The 18,185-nt window shown below is 36.5% G+C and overlaps 2 protein-coding genes across 4 annotated transcripts; one reads left to right on the top strand and one right to left on the bottom strand.

Moving 5' to 3' along the window:
* The first annotated feature begins 500 nt into the window (after positions 1–500).
* Positions 501–3,753, top strand: LOC106755381 (O-acyltransferase WSD1). The gene is made up of 5 exons (XM_014637528.2): positions 501–743; positions 1,516–2,079; positions 2,331–2,684; positions 2,922–3,059; positions 3,499–3,753. Exons 1-5 carry the CDS (start codon positions 501–503, stop codon positions 3,661–3,663), a joined length of 1,464 nt encoding a protein of 487 aa, XP_014493014.2. The 3' UTR covers positions 3,664–3,753.
* Positions 3,754–4,739: 986 nt separating this feature from the next.
* On the bottom strand, positions 4,740–18,035 carry LOC106755371. Of its 3 annotated transcripts, XR_002667095.1 has the most exons (5): positions 17,296–18,035; positions 16,693–16,772; positions 16,552–16,610; positions 11,417–11,858; positions 5,186–5,316 (listed from the first exon to the last, which is right to left on the bottom strand). XR_002667095.1 is itself a non-coding variant. In XM_014637517.2 (4 exons), the coding sequence occupies exons 1-4, from the start codon at positions 17,602–17,604 to the stop codon at positions 5,012–5,014; spliced, it is 753 nt and encodes a 250-aa protein (XP_014493003.1). In that variant the 5' UTR covers positions 17,605–18,034; the 3' UTR covers positions 4,740–5,011. The 3 variants fall into 3 exon arrangements, 2 of the variants coding, with proteins under 2 accessions (XP_014493003.1, XP_022633995.1); XM_014637517.2 differs by lacking the exon at positions 11,417–11,858 and having other exon boundaries at positions 4,740–5,316; positions 17,296–18,034; XM_022778274.1 differs by lacking the exons at positions 5,186–5,316; positions 11,417–11,858 and adding an exon at positions 13,863–15,204.
* Positions 18,036–18,185: the final 150 nt, after the last annotated feature.

Below are 18,185 nucleotides of genomic sequence, written 5' to 3'. Positions count from 1 at the left end.
TTTATATATTAAGAGTACCTTTAAATAAACCTAAAAACTACTTTTTTAAATGCTATAGCTTTTAAGATGTCTTTCTAGATTAATTTTCTTTAGCAACACTAAAAAAAAAAAAATATTCACGTAACTTTACTGAAATTAACTTTTAAAAATACATCTCGACGAATTAACCAATAATATTTCAAGTACGGTGGTGGAAACAAAATTTGATGAAAACAACACTTTTTTTTTTGTTTTTGTTTCATTAAAATTATAGCGTAACAATTTTTGTATTTTAAATTTATTTTGAAACTATGGTTCGTCATTTTTTGACCTTTTCTAATTGTATACGCTTTTCCATTCTGATCTAAATGCCTCAATAATTATTGGCAATGACATTAATATATTTTTGATCAACAATGTGAAAGCAATTGATTTGGCACCATCATTAATGTATGAAACAGCAGTTGGCAGTTCTGCATCTTATCTTATACAAACAACAATGCTGCTGCTATATATTCATCATGGTTTGGTTTGGCTTAGCATCCAAAAACAACATTTTCTCAAGTCTTACAATTTCAATGGATCAATTATATGAAGAGGTTGAAGAACCAGTGAGTCCGGCAGGTCAATATTTCAACAGTTCTTTCATATGTTCCTATGTTTTTGGCTTTCTCGAAATGGAAATTCCAATTGATGACTCAAAGACCTTACCTTTGATTAAGGATGTCTTCCTCCCCATCAACCCACGTTTCTCCTCTATCATGGTTCTTTTCTCTTCCATCCTTTACTATATTTTTTGTTCTTATAATTAGCTTTTAGATTTATTTTGAAAAGAAAAATATTTTTTTAACATATTTAAATATTTTACATTCATTTGATACTATCATTATGTATTTTTTAGTTTCTTCTTTCTTAAAATAATACTAAAATTTACATTTTTATGACTATTTTATCCTTATATATGTCAAATAAATGTAAAAATATGTCTCGATTTGAGTTTTAAGATTTTGTTTTTTAGGAGTATCACATGCATACTGGGTACAAGTATGATTTTCTTTCTTTTAAAACACAAAGAATGACAAATAATGATAACAATAAAAAGTAATTCTTTTATATTTTTCAAAATTAAAACAAAAAGAAAATAATAATAAAAACCCTCATAAATTAAAAGTGAAATTACAATATATTTATATCCAATATATTTTTTCATATATTAGTGATTCTTAAATTTTAAAAATAAATAAAATATATAATTTTTTAAACTAATGATATTAACTTTTTTCAATTTTTTAAATCGTGTTTCAGGTTATTTAAATTTAAATTTGTTTAAAGGATATAAATAATAAAAAAATTTAACTTAATTAAGTTAAATTGAAAAAACTATATTTATTTATTTCTAAAATTTAAAAATTAAAATATATTAAAACTCATTATATAATCAAATTCCAATTTTGTATGGAATTTGGTATCAAAATTAAAATACTAAAATGGTAAAATACTTATGTTGTGAATGATAAGTTGATTGCTTAACAACAGATAAGAGACGAAAATGGTAAAAGGAAATGGAAAAGGGTAGAAGTAAAGCCTGAAGAGCATGTAAAGATTCCGAAATTTCCAGAATCTGAATTATACGATGAGTATTTTGATGAGTATGTGACAAAGATTCTGACTGAAAGAACACCTCAAAACAAACCACTGTGGGAAATTCATATCATTAAGTATCCAACCAGCAAGGCTGCAGGCACAGTAATTTTCAAGCTGCATCATGCTCTTGGAGATGGCTACTCCCTGATGGGTGCACTTCTTTCTTGTCTTGAAAGAATCGATGACCCTTCTCTTCCACTAACTTTTCCTTCAAGAGCATCATCAACTTCACAAGCTTCAAAGAAAAACGTCATTCAGAAGTTACCTTCTTTTATCTCCTCCTTTTTTAGCTCCATGTTAGATTTTGGATCAAGCTTAGTGAAGACAAGAATGGCTGTAGATGACAAAACACCAATAAGATCTGGATATGAAGGAACTGAGTCCATGCCTTTTGCCTTGTCAAGCATATCACTATCTCTTGATCATGTCAAAGCAATCAAATCCAAGCTTGGAGTGGTAAGATTAGATCATTCAAAAAAAACTCTTACTGATATGTGTTGGAAGTCCCACATCGACTAGACTAATTTATAATATATATAAATAAGGTGCAAACCTCATCCTATAAGTTGGTTTTATGGATTAAATTAGGTTTAAAATCTCATTTTCTAGTTTTATCTCTAGTCCACGTGGGATTTCCAACAATATCACTAGCGAATATGATGATTGTCTGAAAAAGTTGATTTATTTAGTTTTTTGCATGCATGCAGACGATAAATGATGTGATTACTGGGATGATTTTCTATGGGATTCGATTGTACATGGAAGAGATTGAATACATGGCTAGAAAAGCAAAATCGACTGCAGTGGTAATGCTGAACACAAGAAATGTTAAAGGGTACCAATCAGTGAAAGAGATGCAAAATTCAAAGGTGAAAGGTTTATGGGGAAACAAAATATCTTTCCTACAAGTGCCTATTCCAAAGCTAAGTCAATCCAAAAGCTATAAACCTCTTGAGTTTGTTTGGAATGCCAGAAAACTTATAAAGAAGAAGAGACGTTCTTTCAGTGTTTATCTCATAGGTTTGCTCTTAGATTTGGAGATGAAATTAAAAGGCCCCGAGGTATGTATTCATCTTATAAAAGGAAAATGCTTTTTTAAGATTATTGTTTTACAATCTTTATCATTGCTTACGTATAACTTGTATTCAAATCTTATAAAATCAATTCTCAATTTGTATAAACTATAACCCTAAAACAAGCCATACATATAGCATGAAGAATCAGCCTTAATTATTAGCATGCAACTTCTCTGCTATATTCCATTCAAGTGCTCTGATATTTTTATGTTGGTGTCTTAGGCTGTGGCTAAAATCATCTACAACACTCTAGGAAACTGCAGTGTTGTTATATCAAACATTTTTGGGCCATTGGAACAAATGGCTGTAGCAAATCATCCCATAAGTGGTTTATATTTCACTATGACTGGTGGACCTGAGGTATTTATTCAACTACTCATATGTTTTTTAGACTTAAATTCATTTGAGAAAAATGACATTTTGACACCTATAAATTTGTTTATATTTATTTAATATTATTTTTTTCTAATTTTACTTTTTTTTAAAAAAATACAAAATTTTACTTTTTTTTATGATTTTTTTATTTGTGTAATGTGTCAAATGAGAGGTGTTTCATCTTAACATTATTCAATTCATTCACATAAAAAAATGCATAAAACCATTAATTTTGTGATTTTTTTTTTCCTTCACGTACCTTTAGTATATTTTCATTTGTTAAAAGAGAATTTTTTCAAAAAAAAAATATTATAGAAATTAATAAAGTTACACCAAAATTACATGATTTTTCTCAAAAACAAAGTTACTAAATCCGGCAACCTAACTTTTGTACGTTGTAACATGTTTTTGTGTGTGTTGACAGAATATAGACATAACTATTATGAGCTATGTGAAAGTGTTGAGGATCACCTTGAGAACACTAAAGGGATTCATTGATGAACAGAAGTTCAAGTTTTGCATAGAGAAAGCCTTTGATGTGATATTCAAAGCTGCCATGGAGATTTCTCAAACACCCAATAACAAATAATTGTGACATTGTCATTGCACAATAAGTCAAACATTCAAGTTAAAGCATGTAACTGCTTATTTATTGGACCTTAGTTTTTAAAACATTGAATCTTCCTTTTTCTTTCTATGAAAGTGAAATATGAATGGTAATTAAGGCAATGAAGATATAGAAATCCATTGGAACCATTCAAATGTGGTTCTATTTCTTGCTTTTCAAAATCTTGTCACGTTACGCTCATAATTTATTTTGGTGTGGAAATTTTCTGTTTATTTTCACAATTAAATTTTATTTTCGTCAAGTCTATGTTATGGAGGAAAAGATTAAAAAAAGTAAAAAATAAAATTAATTCTTTCATAAACTAAAATTATTTTATATTGGTTAAAAATCATAGTTTTTAAAAATAAATAAAAGTACATTTTTCAAATTAATTCCTGAAAAAATCATTTAGAAAGTGCTTATAAGGAAATTTCTCAAAAGAGAACTTAAATTACTGATATCTACGTTTTGATATCTTCTAGTTCTCTCCACAGTTTCCTAATGGCATATATATATATATATATATATATATATATTCACTTGTTGAATAAAATGAAGTTATGAAGGAAAAGTTTACATGCAATAATAATTTGCATAACCAATAATTTATTAATTTCACAATGAAATCAGTGGGACGTATATATAATTCAAATCTCTAAGAACACATTTCATTTAATGCATTCACCAATATAAATAGTGAGCAAATATTTTGTGTCTCTGGTCAGATACCTTCTGTGTGGCATTGTCATGGCCATAAGCATAGAACATCAAATTGAAGTTACCACCATTTATGAGCGGAAGGTGAACTCATTATAATCTTATCAATGAACGACATGTTATAGTTACAATTATTGACAGATGCAATTTATGGTTGGAACTATAATGAGTTTCCAATTCAGCATTTTAAAAGAATTAGGTGTGTTAATTGCAATGGTAACATGCAATTCCAAACAGTACTGTAAATCTTCCTCTTCTGTAGTTTATGTTGGCTTCGAGGGAGGGTGTTAAGTCCATGACCCCTTTGAAAACTCTTGAAATATATGTAATCAAATACAAACTGACAAAAACAAAACTTTTTCTATTTTACCTGTTTGTTTGTAAATGTTTTGAAGCAGAGATTCAATACAAGATCTATTTATTGAATCAGCATGAAAGAAAAACAAAAGACTGAATCTAAGACTACAATATAAGAGGAAGCTCAGTCCAAGACACTCTTCCATATGAAAAAAAAGAATATGATTAAATGATGAAAAAGTTACTGTCTTCCTATCCTTCATCTGCTTTGTCCTCACTGCTGTTTTAGTTTAGCAGTTGTTCAATTCAAAAAAGGTTACAAAATAGGCATGTTCAGTATTTGCAAGACATCTTTGAACTCAAAATCACGTGTCTCTCTGTTGAACCTCTCAACCAGCTTGTACCTTGCATCATTCAAATAAAAAGACTGAGCAGTTTCCAAAAGCCATTCTGCCTCTGAATCAGTAAGCTTGCTGGTAAATACGACATCCCCACGGATTAGTACCAAATCCTTGCTCTCTGCAAATTCAGTGTAAAAGGAGACAGTAAAATAGGGTGATGCTTGTGTTCCCCTGGCCTTGTAATCTTCAAGACCTGTAAAAAGCATGTGGGGCGTCTGGACTGCAAGAAAATGATGAATATGTATGTGAGACAACAATGAAAATAATGGTTTCTTATTGAGGATGTTTAGTATGTCTAACCAACAATCATTCTCAACAATTCAGAAGATCTGACATTGATAGGCTATGGAGAGTTTATGAAAGGAAGAAAAAAGGGAATAAAGAGGGAGAGAGGTGTTAGGCGGTTATAACAGTATTAATAGTGGGGGGGAAATAAAGCTCCTATAAGAGAGCTTATGTATGGAAATTATATTTCACTTTTTGGGATTAGTTATACTGCATAGACAAGATCACGTGGACCCTGTGGAGAGAGAATTTGGCCCTCTTGGAGGTTGTTGGCTGAGCATTTCATTATACTGAATAACAGAATTATACAGTATATTCTTCTTTTCTTAGCTGTGAGTGTGTGTTGAGTGCAAATTAAATAGGTTTCCAATCCAGAAACCTATCAATTTGGTNNNACCTGCNGGATNAGCGAGAGATCGGAGAGAGATGGAGGGAAAATTAAATGCATTAGAAGGAAGATTGGAGGGGAGGATGAACNTGATCGAGGGACGAATGGAGACCTTAGAGACNACGGTGGATGGGTTGAAAGCGGAGACGATGGGTTTACGGCAAGAACTTAGAGAATTNATGNGAATGTTTGGAGAACGAGGACGAAANGTTGAGAGCCANCGGGAGGGAAGTCANGATTCAGTGAATGGAATCNGAGGAGANCGAAGAGAAGATGACGAAGAAGATANGAGTAGTGGCGCGCAACCAAATTGGGTGAAGCGGGTCGAGTTACCAACCTTTGAAGGAATCGATCCGCTAGGGTGGATTTCTCGCGCAGAAAAATTCTTCGAAATCCAGAAGGTGACGGAGAGGGAAAAGCTCCGACTGGCATACATATGCATGGAAGGNAGCGCNAGTTACTGGTATCGNTTCTGGAAAGAAAAAATGCAGGCGCCNACATGGGAGGGGTTGCGNGAAGCTCTANTAAGGAGGTTTGGAGGTNGTGACAGAGGAACAGTGTTTGAGAGACTAGCNGCGGTCAAACAGAANAGCACCGTCGACGANTATATACAGGACTTTGAAATGTTAGTGGCGCAGACGAAGGGCGTATCGGAGGATCAGCTCCTGGGATATTTTTTCGCAGGTTTGCAAGGGGAAGTCAGAAGTCAGGTTCGTCCGCATAATCCCCGAGATTTATTATCGGCGATAGAGGTGGCGTGGGATGTAGAGGAGGCGAGTCGAGGGGCGCGAACGGCGGGAGGAACCGGAGCCAGGAGCGGCCAGTCATGGGGGCGATATCAAGGTGGGACCGGCACCGTAGCGAGATCGGAACCGATCAAACAGGGTCCGGGACGATCAGGGGTAGCAGAGAATACAGCAACGATTCGAAGAGAAGGTCCACAGGGAACGACAGCGTCCCGAGTTGGAAGCGGTACCGTGAGCGACGGCCGTGGAAAGGGCGTAAGGAATCTGCCTTACCTCGAATACGTCAGGAGGAGGGAAGAGGGGTTGTGCTTCCATTGTGGAGGCCCCTACAGTCCAAGGCATCATTCCCAGAAAAAAACTTGTGGGTGGTGATTATGGGGGAAGACGAGATCAACGGTGACAAAGAGGAAGAAAGTGGGGAAGAGCTGTCGTCATTTTCCGCTGGCGGACTTACTCCGCACAAAACCATGAAGCTCCAAGGGTGGGTCTTCGGAAAACGGGTCATGATCCTCATTGATAGTGGTGCTAGCCACAATTTTATAGCCACCGATCTGGTAAAGAAGTTGGGTTTACCAGTGGAAGATACACCCCCGTATAAGGTAAGTTTGGGAGATGGTAGAAAAAAAGAAACGAGGGGCTGTTGCAGGGAAGTCCCAATAAATATAGGGGAAACAGAGGTGCTGGAGCGGTTTTATTTGTTTGAATTAGGAGGAGTGGACTTGATTTTGGGGATGGAGTGGTTGGCTAAATTAGGAGAAGTAACAATCAATTGGGGAGAATTAAGAATGATCTATAAGCAGGGAGAAAAGATAATTACGATAAAAGGGGACCCCACTTTGGCACGGAAAATAGTGGAACCGAAAGCTTTGATGAAAATGAAAGCGGTGGAAGCGGTGACTTTAGTATGGACCTTGGGAAAGGCAGAGATAAACTCAGAGGTAGTGGAAAACTGTCANGATTTATCAGGAAGCCAAATAGAAGGCTTGCAGCGGGTGTTGACAGATTTTGGAGANGTATTTAAGGAGGCCAGCGGTCTACCTCCAGTCCGAAATATAGCCCACCGTATTATGCTCAAGGAGGGGACTGATCCAGTTAATGTCCGCCCTTATAGATATCCTCATATGATGAAAGAGGAGATTGAAAACCAGGTAGCTGAGATGCTGAAAGTGGGAATCATACAACCTAGTACCAGCCCTTATTCAAGTCCNGTGATACTAGTCAAAAAGAAAGATGGCAGTTGGCGCTTTTGCATTGATTACAGAGCTTTGAACCGTGCCACAATTCCAGACAAATTTCCGATACCGGTCATAGAGGAGCTCTTGGATGAATTGAAAGGGGCGAAATACTTCTCCAAAGTGGATTTGAAGGTTGGGTATCACCAGATTCGTATGGGAGAGGAAGATATCTAGAAAACAGCCTTTAGGACACATCAAGGACATTACGAGTTCCTTGTTATGCCCTTTGGCCTCACCAACGCGCCAGCTATATTCCACAGTATGATGAATGATTTGCTGAAAACATATTTAAGGAGGTTTGTACTGGTATTTTTTTATGATATCCTAATATACAGTACAGAGTGGGATGAACATTTGAGACACCTGGGGCAAGTGTTAGATATGTTGAAACAGCACCAGTGGGTAGCTAATGCAAAGAAGTGTGAATTTGGGAGGAAGCATATCAGATACCTAGGGCATGTAATTTCTGAAAATGGGGTGGAGATGGATAAAGAAAAAGTGGCAGCGGTGGAGGAATGGCCGGAACCCAAAACCCTTAAAGCCTTAAGGGGTTTCTTGGGTCTCACAAGCTATTACAGGAGGTTTGTGCGGGAGTATGGAAAAATTGCAAAGCCCTTGACCGACCTGTTGAAGAAGGGGCAGTTTACCTAGTCTGCTCAAGCAGCAAAAGCTATGGCCAGATTGAAGGATGCCATCACTACTGCACCGGTTTTAGCATTACCGGATTTCAAACAGCAATTTCACATTGAATGTGATGCATCAGGGAGTGGGGTAGGAGCTGTTCTCACTCAAAACAAAAAGCCTATTGCATTTTTTAGCAAAGCACTGTCAGAAGGATCCATAAATAAATCCATTTATGAAAAAGAGCTCATGGCTTTGGTCATGGACATCCATCACTGGAGGCCTTATTTGTTGGGTCAAAAGTTTGTGGTGCATACGGATCAGCGGAGTCTCAGATATTTGCTTGAACAGAGGATAACAACTCAAAATCAACAGAATTGGTTGGCAAAGTTGTTGGGGTATGATTTTGACATAGTTTACAAATCAGGGGTGACCAATAGAGTGGTTGATGCCTTGTCAAGAAAAGGGGAAGATAAGGGGGAGGAAGAGGTAGAATTGAGGATCATTGCAAGACCATATTGGCAGGATTTTCAAGAGGTATTGAAGGAGGTTGAGGAAGATGATACTCTTAAGAAGATAATACAAGAAGTACGAGCATATTCTAATTCTCATCCTGCCTTTACTTTGGAAAACGACAGACTTCACTACAAAGGACGGTTGGTGCTATCTGCCACTTCTGTATGGATTCCTAAGCTTATAGCAGAGTTCCATACCACCACCACTAGAGGACATTCAGGGGTTTATAGGACCTATCGTAAGGTGGCCCAATCACTGTATTGGGTAGGAATGAAGAAGCCTGTCACTGATTTTGTAGCCAGTTGCTTAGTGTGTCAACAACACAAGTATTTGGCATCTTCTCCCCAAGGCTTGTTACAGCCTTTGCCAATACCGCAAGCCATCTGGGAAGAAGTCAGCATGGACTTCATAGTTAGGCTGCCAAAATCACAAGGACATGATGCAATTTTGGTAGTGGTCGACCGCTTGAGTAAGTATGGTCATTTTGTTCCTTTAAAGCATCCCTATACTGCCAAGACCATAGCAGAGATTTTTGTTAAAGAAGTGGTCAAATTGCATGGAGTGCCAGTGTCAGTGGTCAGTGATAGAGACCCCTTATTTTTTAGCATATTCTGGAAGGAGTTATTTAGATTGCAGGGCACCCAGCTGCACATGAGTACTGCATACCACCCAGAATCTGATGGACAAACTGAGGTACTAAACAAAATACTGGAGGGCTATTTGAGGTGTTTTTGTTCAGAACAACCTAAGAGCTGGAATTCAATTCTTCCCTGGGCTGAGTATTGGTACAATACTACCTATCAGGGGGCAGCTAAATGTAGCCCATTTGAGATTATTTACGGAAGGCCACCTCCTGCACTCACTCGGTTCATACCTGGAGAAACTGCAGTAGAAGTTGTGGCTCAAGAGCTCCAAACAAGAGATGAGGCACTCAAGCAACTCAGATTTCATTTAACAAGAGCACAGGATATGATGACCAAATATGCTAACAGGAAGAGGAAACCATCTGAAGTTAAGGTCGATGACTGGGTCTACCTAAAAATTAGGCCTCATAGGCAGACTTCCATGCCCACCAGGCTGCATCCCAAATTATCAGCACGCTACTTTGGGCCTTTTAAAGTCCTACAACAGATTGGAAAGGTTGCTTTTAAACTGCAGTTACCCGACACATCAAGGATACATCCTGTATTCCATATGTCTCAATTGAAGATCGCAGTGGGTACCAAACAAGTTGAGAAAGATCTGCCCGATGAATTGCAAGCAGCCGGTCCAATGTTTTGGCCACTCAAGATTCTGGACAGAAGGCAGAAACAAAGGAATAAGGAGCTAATACCGCAGATCCTGGTGGAATGGCAGGAAGGAGGAAAGGAGGGAGCAACATGGGAGGACGTGCTCACTATCCAGGAACAGTTTCCAGACTTCAACCTTGGGGACAAGGTTGAACATCAGGCGGTGGGTAATGATAGGGTATGGAGAGTTTATGAAAGGAAGAAAAAAGGGAATAAAGAGGGAGAGAGGTGTTAGGCGGTTATAACAGTATTAATAGTGGGGGAAATAAAGCTCCTATAAGAGAGCTTATGTATGGAAATTATATTTCACTTTTTGGGATTAGTTATACTGCATAGACAGGATCACGTGGACCCTGTGGAGAGAGAATTTGGCTCTCTTGGAGGTTGTTGGCTGAGCATTTCATTATACTGAATAACAGAATTATATAGTATATTCTTCTTTTCTTAGCTGTGAGTGTGTGTTGAGTGCAAATTAAATAGGTTTCCAATCCAGAAACCTATCAGACATTAACATAAATCTCTAAAACGTGTCATTGTCATACTGAAAGTTCCGTAAAAAGGCTAAAGACTACAGGTAATCAAAACAATAAAAAAAGGAATATGAAAAATGTATTTCACAGTAGACAGTATAATAATGTTGCAAGTAGAGATATGAGGATTGATGGGAAGAAAACAAGTGAAAACAGTCAGCCCCAACTAGTTATACTTATCCGTGGACAAGGTTTCAACCAGATTCAGACATTTATAAATGCAATGGAGATTATAGGTCTTGGAAACTACTCGTTCACACCAGAGAAGCCAGTGAAAATAGTTTCTCAAACAAAATGGGTAAACAAACCAACCAGAAAAGAAAAGAAAGGAAGGAAGAGGACAACTATCTTATCAAATATCAAAGATAGCATAGGAAGCATGTAAAGAGTCTCTAATTTGTTGTGTTTTGAAGTAGTTAATAGCACTTCTTTTGGGTACAGTTTAGTCTTAATTTTCTATTTTTAGAACAGATTTGGTTTTTAAAATAAATTTCCTTGTTTTTACAAAGATAAGTGTTGGTAAAATGTTTTTAACTATAATTTTAGTTTAGTTCTGATTTTAGTTAATTTCTAGTCTAGTAAATAATAGATTTTAGATTTGATTCCTATTTCTAGAGTAGATTTTAGTTGTGCTGTAGTTAATTTCTGTTTTAGTCACTTTGATTAGTCTAAGCCAGTTTCTAATTTGATTTTTAATGAGTAATTCAGACCTCTAAATAGTGTTTCTAGGTACTGTTATGTGCTTCTGCAGTTCACTTGAGAGGAAGTCCAGCTTGTGAATTTCTGTACATTGAAGAACCAATCCAGTTATAAAAGCTGCGTGACTTGAAACATGCTGAAGAAGCTGCCAACGTAAATACAGCTGCACCTCAACGTGACTAAGCTCGGGCTGTGATGAGTAGAGAAGTTTGCAAAGGAAGCTGACCTGCTGCCAAAGAGACCTGGAACTGGTCTAAGCTGTTGAAGCAACCAGCTGCCAGCAGTAAGGAACTTAACATGATAGATTGGAGAAGACAGCGTGACCTGCACTAGCCTGTTGGATGAAGATGCAGTGACTTGGAGGACTGGATACTTGAAGAAGCTGCATACGCATTTGCACTGGCTGGAACAGTTTGCAAATAAATCTAACTTGTAATTGGAAGTTAACATGACCTGTTGTAGACAGTTTTAACAGTTTGTAGGTTCCATTTCTTAGGCTAGAGTATAGTAGACTAAAGTCAGAAAATTAGAAAGAGCTTTTCAATTTCTGAGTTATCAGTGTAAACACTTTACATTTCGAGCAAGTAGAGTAGAGTTTCTTTGAAGTGCAAGGTTGTCTTGACTACAAAGTGAGTTGGACAATCAAGTTCTTGACATTCTTTGTTCTACCGCTGCTATTTCTTCAAATTGCAATTAGCTTTCAATGCAAATATACCTTTCTTGAAATCTTTTACCAATTAATCTACTGTTTTCTGCTTTTAGATTCTGTCTTACGTTTGTGCACATTTACATTCAATGTTTGAACCAAAGTTCTTCCACTTCTTCATCGGAATTTATTTTTCTAGTGTTGTGCATAAGAATTGTACATTTGTAACCCACTAAACTCAGTTATGGATTAATGCTGAGGCTTTGTGAGTACAAAGTGACCACTTATACTCCAAGGAATCAGAAATGATCCTTGGCAACCAAAAGCAGAACCATATGAACATCATTGGGGAGTGTTTTCTGGTGTAGATAGTTTTCCTTGCTTTGATTTACTGTTTTCTTTACAATCCCAGTTCTGAACTTCCATTTACATTTTAGCACTTGTTTTACTTGTTTGTATGTTTAATATTGTCCTTTAATCAATTGAAATTTGTTCCAATGCAAGTTTTCTGTTTTTACAGTTTAGTTAGTTTATTCAATTTTCTAGGCTAGGTTAGAATCGGGATTTTTAATTCTGCATTTTATCTTGTTAAATTCTTCATTCCATTAGTTAAGTAGGATCCTTGTACATTTGTTTGCATTTGCATTTGATCAATTTACTCAATTTTGCATTAGTTAAGTAGGCTGGAATTTTCTCAGGCCAACAGGACAGTTTTAGACCACCACAACAGGCTTGGACTAATCAAAGTCAGAAACAGCAGGCCTACAACCCATTTTCAAATACGTATAATCCAAGATGGAAAGGCCACCCAAATCTGAGATATGGACCACCACAGAATCAGTCCCAGCAACAAAACAGCCTAAATCAGCCATATAATGCTAACCAGAAGCAGAGGTGTACACCATCACCATCAAGACAAAATGCAGCACCACTGATGGGCAGATTCAGATGGCTAGGCAACCACAAACAGTTCGACAGCATGTGAGATCAGACCCTACAATGGAAACCACTATTCAAGACTTGAAAACACAAATTGGTCCAACTGGTTGCTGCTATCAATGAGCTAGTGCAGCAAAAGTCTGGTGCAATACCTGCACAGCCTTTGATCAATCCAAAGGGGGCGCAGAACCAGTGATTGAAGTCCCTCTAAACTGAGTTTACTCCTCCTTTACACTTTACTTTCTTTTATCTCAGAACATTTTGCCTTTCGTTTTCTGCTTAACTTTGCTGAATCAGTTTCACTCCCTTACAAATTGAGGATAACATGTGTTTCAAGTGTGGGGGGAGAGCTGAAATTTTCTGAGAATTTTTTTTTTTTTTCTCTTAGTTTCTGCATGATACATTTGCTCTTTTTAGATTTTTAAGACTGTTTTTTTTTTAGTGTCAAGGTAGTTTCATATGATGTTTTCAGTTTGCTGAATTTTTTTTAGCTAGTTTATTTGAAAACCTTTTACAAAGCTGTTTAGAATTAATCTTTTTACCGTTTTTGCTGATTTTCCAGTGAGTTCTTTGACCTGTTTAGAATAGTTTGTTTGAGGTAAAATGCATAATTTATTGTGATAACCAGTTCTGACATATTTGAACCAAAGTGAGTTTTGCACCTTTGCTTTTTGTTGGTGTGATTGCACGTAGGATACTAACATTCCAGAACTTGTATCATCTCTTGTTGATTCTGCTAGTTGTATGATGCATTCTTGACATTATATAGCCATTCCTTGTTTTTAACTCACTAGCAAAATAGCATATCTTGATCAGATTTTCCACTGCACCCAGTTTTGAGCCTACCTTTTGATTTCTAGCTCACTACAAGCCCTTAGACCAGAAAAACAAATGATCACCTAACCATGGATTTGTGAGGGGCTGTGAAAGTACTTCGGAAAATTCTGTGAAACTCAAGTGTGGGGGAAGTGTGCCAAAACAGTTTGATCAAAGGCAAAATGCTGAACAGAAGTGAAAAGAAGTTTGAAACTGAGAAAAATAGAAAATCTGAAAAAAGTTGTGGTCTATGATTGGAAAGAAGGAAGAAATAGTTAAAAAAAAAAAAATAAAGGAAATTGGAAAGTAAATAACAAAACAAAAGGATGTGAAGGTCTGACTTGTGATGAAGCTACTGAACTCACACGTGTCTTCTAGATTTTCCCGATAGCTGCCTTATATTTCCTTGGTTTTAGCTCTGCAACCTTTCCTCTATCCTACCCCTACCCGAGCCACATTACAAGCTTTGTAAAGACCTGTTGATCATGAGTGCATTGTTCTAACATGGTGATTGATTTGAGAGATTTTCCAAGCCTATGACAATGTTGGTGCTCCTGATGTGCTGAGAGACAAATACTTAACCCAAACACACTTAAGAGCATGAGGGTAAACACTATCCAGTGGTGTCAGTTCTGTTTCTAGAGTTTGGTTTGATCAATTCTTAATGTATTTGCCTTATTTTAGCTAATTCTGACTTGGTTAGAAGTTCAAAGTGTTGTTTTGGATTCTCTGGATGCTCACGGATTCCAGCTATGCATTAAAAGTTTTTTATTCTGTCCAGAGTTATATATTGATGTTTTGCTTGTGTGTTGTTATCTTCTTTGTAGTTTTCCCACTAATGCAAAGTTTAAGTGTGGGGATGTGTTAAGTCCCTATTTTGTCTAGTTTTAGGTAGTTATTAGCACTCCTTTGGGCATTGTTTTGTGTTAATTACCTTCTTTTAGTTCAGATTTAGTTTTTGGTAGGGGAAATTTGTGATTTTGTAAAAACTTGTTAATAAAGTGTTTTTAAAGGTGTTTTTGGTCTAGATAGTGTTTTTGGTCTTATGACAGCTTTTGTAGAAGTAGAATAATGTTCTAGGAGCTAGCTTTAGCAACAATTTCTGAGTTTTGATGTTGCTAACTTGGATTCATAACATCATTCCACTGTCTTAGAGGTGAGCTACTCTTAATGCAGCAAAGATGGTGCATAAGACAGTTCAAGACCAAGTTTGAAGGTGTTTGGAGAAGCTGAACTTCTCATGAACCTGAATAACGCATATGGACACGAGTAAAGCTGCCTTTGAAGGTGTGATGGGCTGAGGAATCCAAGTCAGAGCTGTGTGATCTTTTGCAGCTTGTTGCACTGCATTTGGAAGCTTGGTGCTGTAAAAGTCAGCCTGGTAATGCTGGGTTGGGCCTAGACAGTTTTGGGCTAAGTAAGTTTTTAGCTTATTTAGCTTTAGCATAAATAAGTGCATTAGAATAGGAAAACAAAAACAGAGAGAGACAGAGACAGAGACAGAACGAGATAGATATAGGAATGGATGAAGACAGATATTGAATAGCTTTTCAGACTTGAGCTACGCAATCTTCTTTTCTCTGCAAAGTCAGATTTTGGTTCAGAGTTCTTGGCATGCAAAGTAATGACAAGAGCTCAGTTCTATTTTTCTTGGCATGCAAGTTTGCTTTCCTTGTTCTAATTCTTTCTTCAATCTTTAATTTCCAGATTCAATCTATTTTCATTCTGCACTTTTTACTTTCCTTTTTACTTGCTTCATTGTTGTTCTTGATTGTCTTTACGTAATGCTTTCTTCTATGTTTGATGAAGTTGATTTTAGAACTCCTAATAATAGCTTGATCTGACTGAATCTTTAATCTTGTAACATTACAGCTTCGGGTTTTTTATTCAAATCTAATTCCAAAGCTACACAAGTGATCTTTACGTTTCAAGATATCTTCTCTTTCATAAAGGATCAAAATAGTCTCCAAACATGATTGCGTATACTCCTTACTGCTTCACTTTTGGTTGATTTGTCAATGGTTATGTTATGATATTTGAAGTGTACAGGCAAGCCATTTGAATTTGCTATAATTGCCAATTAGGATATATCCCTATTTGCTTAGCGGATTACAAAATAGTCCATATATATAATTGGACACATCAAAATATCTTAGCCATATTCTGTAGATATTAATATGAGCAAGGGGAAAATTCCCTATCCTGACCAGTATACATATCTCTTTTCGTGGACAAGAACAACTGTCGGTCCATGCATAAGTCTAATAATACTACTAAAATAGTTTTATTCAAGTTGTATATTGCAGTGCATTTTGAGTGCAATCAAGGTGGTTATGTACTTGTGGCACGAGTACGTGTTCTAGATCGTTATTTATTAATTATTAGTAGAAATAGAAATATGAGATCAGTGTTATGTTCTGCAACTATTCAGACTCTCTTTCATAAACCATACTTACTAGGGCTCCCGGTCCATCTGTCTGCCTTTCCAATTTTCCATCTAATCCTACAATGTCAACAGTTTCCTAGAATGATCTCTTTCTTTTTCTCAATCTTTCAAGTTCTCTCATATAATCACATCCAAGAAATAGATAATATCATTATAATACCTACATAAACTGGGGAAATAATATTTACATTTTCATCTTTCCCAAATACAAATCATCAATCGAGTGTAATATAGTTTTAATTGAAAACAATTATTAACTTTTTACAAGCAAATAAATAAGAGTATTTATTTTGTCAAACCTTGAACAAACATTGTCGTGTATCCACTTCCCCTCCACAAAGGAATCACAAAGTATCGGCTGCCAAGGATAAAGAAAGTTGAGAACATGAAATCTAGAATACAACAAATTCATAGTATCAATATTGATAAAATATAAATACCACTCTGAAGCTCTATGTTCCAGCAAGTGATAAAGTTTTGCTTTCATAGATGCTCCAATATGACCTCTTCCTATGTGATACTGAAAAAAAAAAAAAAAAAAAAACAGTCAAAACATGTATTTAAGAATACAATAACGAAAATGTATGTGAATAAATAATACATAAGAGCAACAAAACTAAAAGTAGATTCAAAGGAAAATCCTAGAGGCCCACACAAAAGAAGAACAACTCAATTGCTTCAACAGAGATCATCAGCATTCTTCTTTGTGATCATGGACATTTTGCCTAAATCATACTAATCACACACAAGAAAGGCCTCTTGTTTCCCATTGATCAATTAACTGCCCAAATTTTAATTTGTTGTTTCCTTTTCCATTCTTCCTAGAGATTATGTCCAAGTTTCTATCTTGTCCAACTAATTTTTCACTCCCCAAAACTCAAACAAGTCTAACAAGAAGAGGAAATGCCAAGGACAAACAAACAAATTGTTGCTCTTAATGCGAACCAAGAGAAGCTTCAGTAAACTGAGTTATGAATAGCAACAGAGTCTACAAATCAAACAAATTTAAATGACACAAGAACAAGTAATCAACGAGACATTACATCATCCCAAATAGAAGCAATATCTTCAGGATATCGATCTTTCAACCTCTGGATATCTACAATAGAATCCAAAGGTTTCGGTTGCAGAGGGTTGAACCCAGAGGCGAACTTCGACGTCCTACAGAATCCAATCGAAGCCCATTTCTGGAAATCGCACGGAATTTCCGGTTTATACAATTTCGTGGCTGCTGCAAGGGGAACCGCAGAGAAAGACCGCACAGCAAAAGGGTCATTGATGAAAAACAAGCTTTTTCTGACCTTAGAGGCTATGCCCCTCCAAATTGTGCAGTTTGGGGTTACCCTTTGCATTGTGGAATCGGAGAATGAGGGAAAGAAACGAGCTAACCAAGGTAGTCAAAATCGCGTTTCAAGAGTCTACAATCTTCTTCTCCTTCTCCGATCTTGAGTCGCCTAAAAGTCACTTTTTTTGGATGGGCTTGGATCGACGTTCAAAATTGCAACTCGCGTGGAAACAGCGAGTCTAGCGATGCAGTCTCGCCCACCAGCGGGGAAAAGCCGACAGACCTCGTGACGGCACTTCTCAGGGCAATGTTACTTGTGGTGGTTCTTCTAGCGGCGGTGACTCTCGCTGCTGCGCCTCTCGTGGTGGTGTCTCTCGCAGCGGCGACCTTAACGCTGGCCTCTCGTACAAGTCTTGTTCGTGAGTGGTGACAGATGTAGGTAAAACGAGCACTGTATAGAACATTAGAGAAACATGACTCTATCTCACGATGATTTTGTGTAAACCAGTATTTTTACCGTACGTTGCACGGAGCTTTTTGGAAAAATAAAATAAATTTATTATATAAACTTAAAATTTATGAAAATACAATTAAGATTTAATATAAATATTTTATTTTATAAAATTAAATAATAATATTTTAGTATTT

The sequence above is a fragment of the Vigna radiata genome, unplaced genomic scaffold (genome assembly GCF_000741045.1).
Source record: "Vigna radiata var. radiata cultivar VC1973A unplaced genomic scaffold, Vradiata_ver6 scaffold_253, whole genome shotgun sequence".
Classification (NCBI taxonomy): domain Eukaryota; kingdom Viridiplantae; phylum Streptophyta; class Magnoliopsida; order Fabales; family Fabaceae; genus Vigna; species Vigna radiata.
The sequence above is the reverse complement of the archived record's forward strand: the minus strand, read 5'-3'. Positions and strand labels throughout refer to the sequence as shown.

What these genes read in the sequence shown, in the direction of transcription:
- LOC106755381 (XM_014637528.2), top strand. Translation starts at nt 501, where the DNA reads ATGGTTTGGTTTGGCTTAGCATCCAAAAACAACATTTTCTCAAGTCTT. An exon ending in TCAAATCCAAGCTTGGAGTG is followed by an intron (nt 2,080 to 2,330) that starts GTAAGATTAGAT and finishes GCATGCATGCAG; the next exon opens with ACGATAAATGATGTGATTAC. An exon ending in CTATGACTGGTGGACCTGAG is followed by an intron (nt 3,060 to 3,498) that starts GTATTTATTCAA and finishes GTGTGTTGACAG; the next exon opens with AATATAGACATAACTATTAT.
- LOC106755371 (XM_014637517.2), bottom strand. Translation starts at nt 17,604, where the DNA reads ATGCAAAGGGTAACCCCAAACTGCACAATTTGGAGGGGCATAGCCTCT. An exon ending in TTGCTTCTATTTGGGATGAT is followed by an intron (nt 16,773 to 17,295) that starts GTAATGTCTCGT and finishes TTTTTTTTTCAG; the next exon opens with TATCACATAGGAAGAGGTCA. An exon ending in CACGACAATGTTTGTTCAAG is followed by an intron (nt 5,317 to 16,551) that starts GTTTGACAAAAT and finishes ATTTTCTTGCAG; the next exon opens with TCCAGACGCCCCACATGCTT.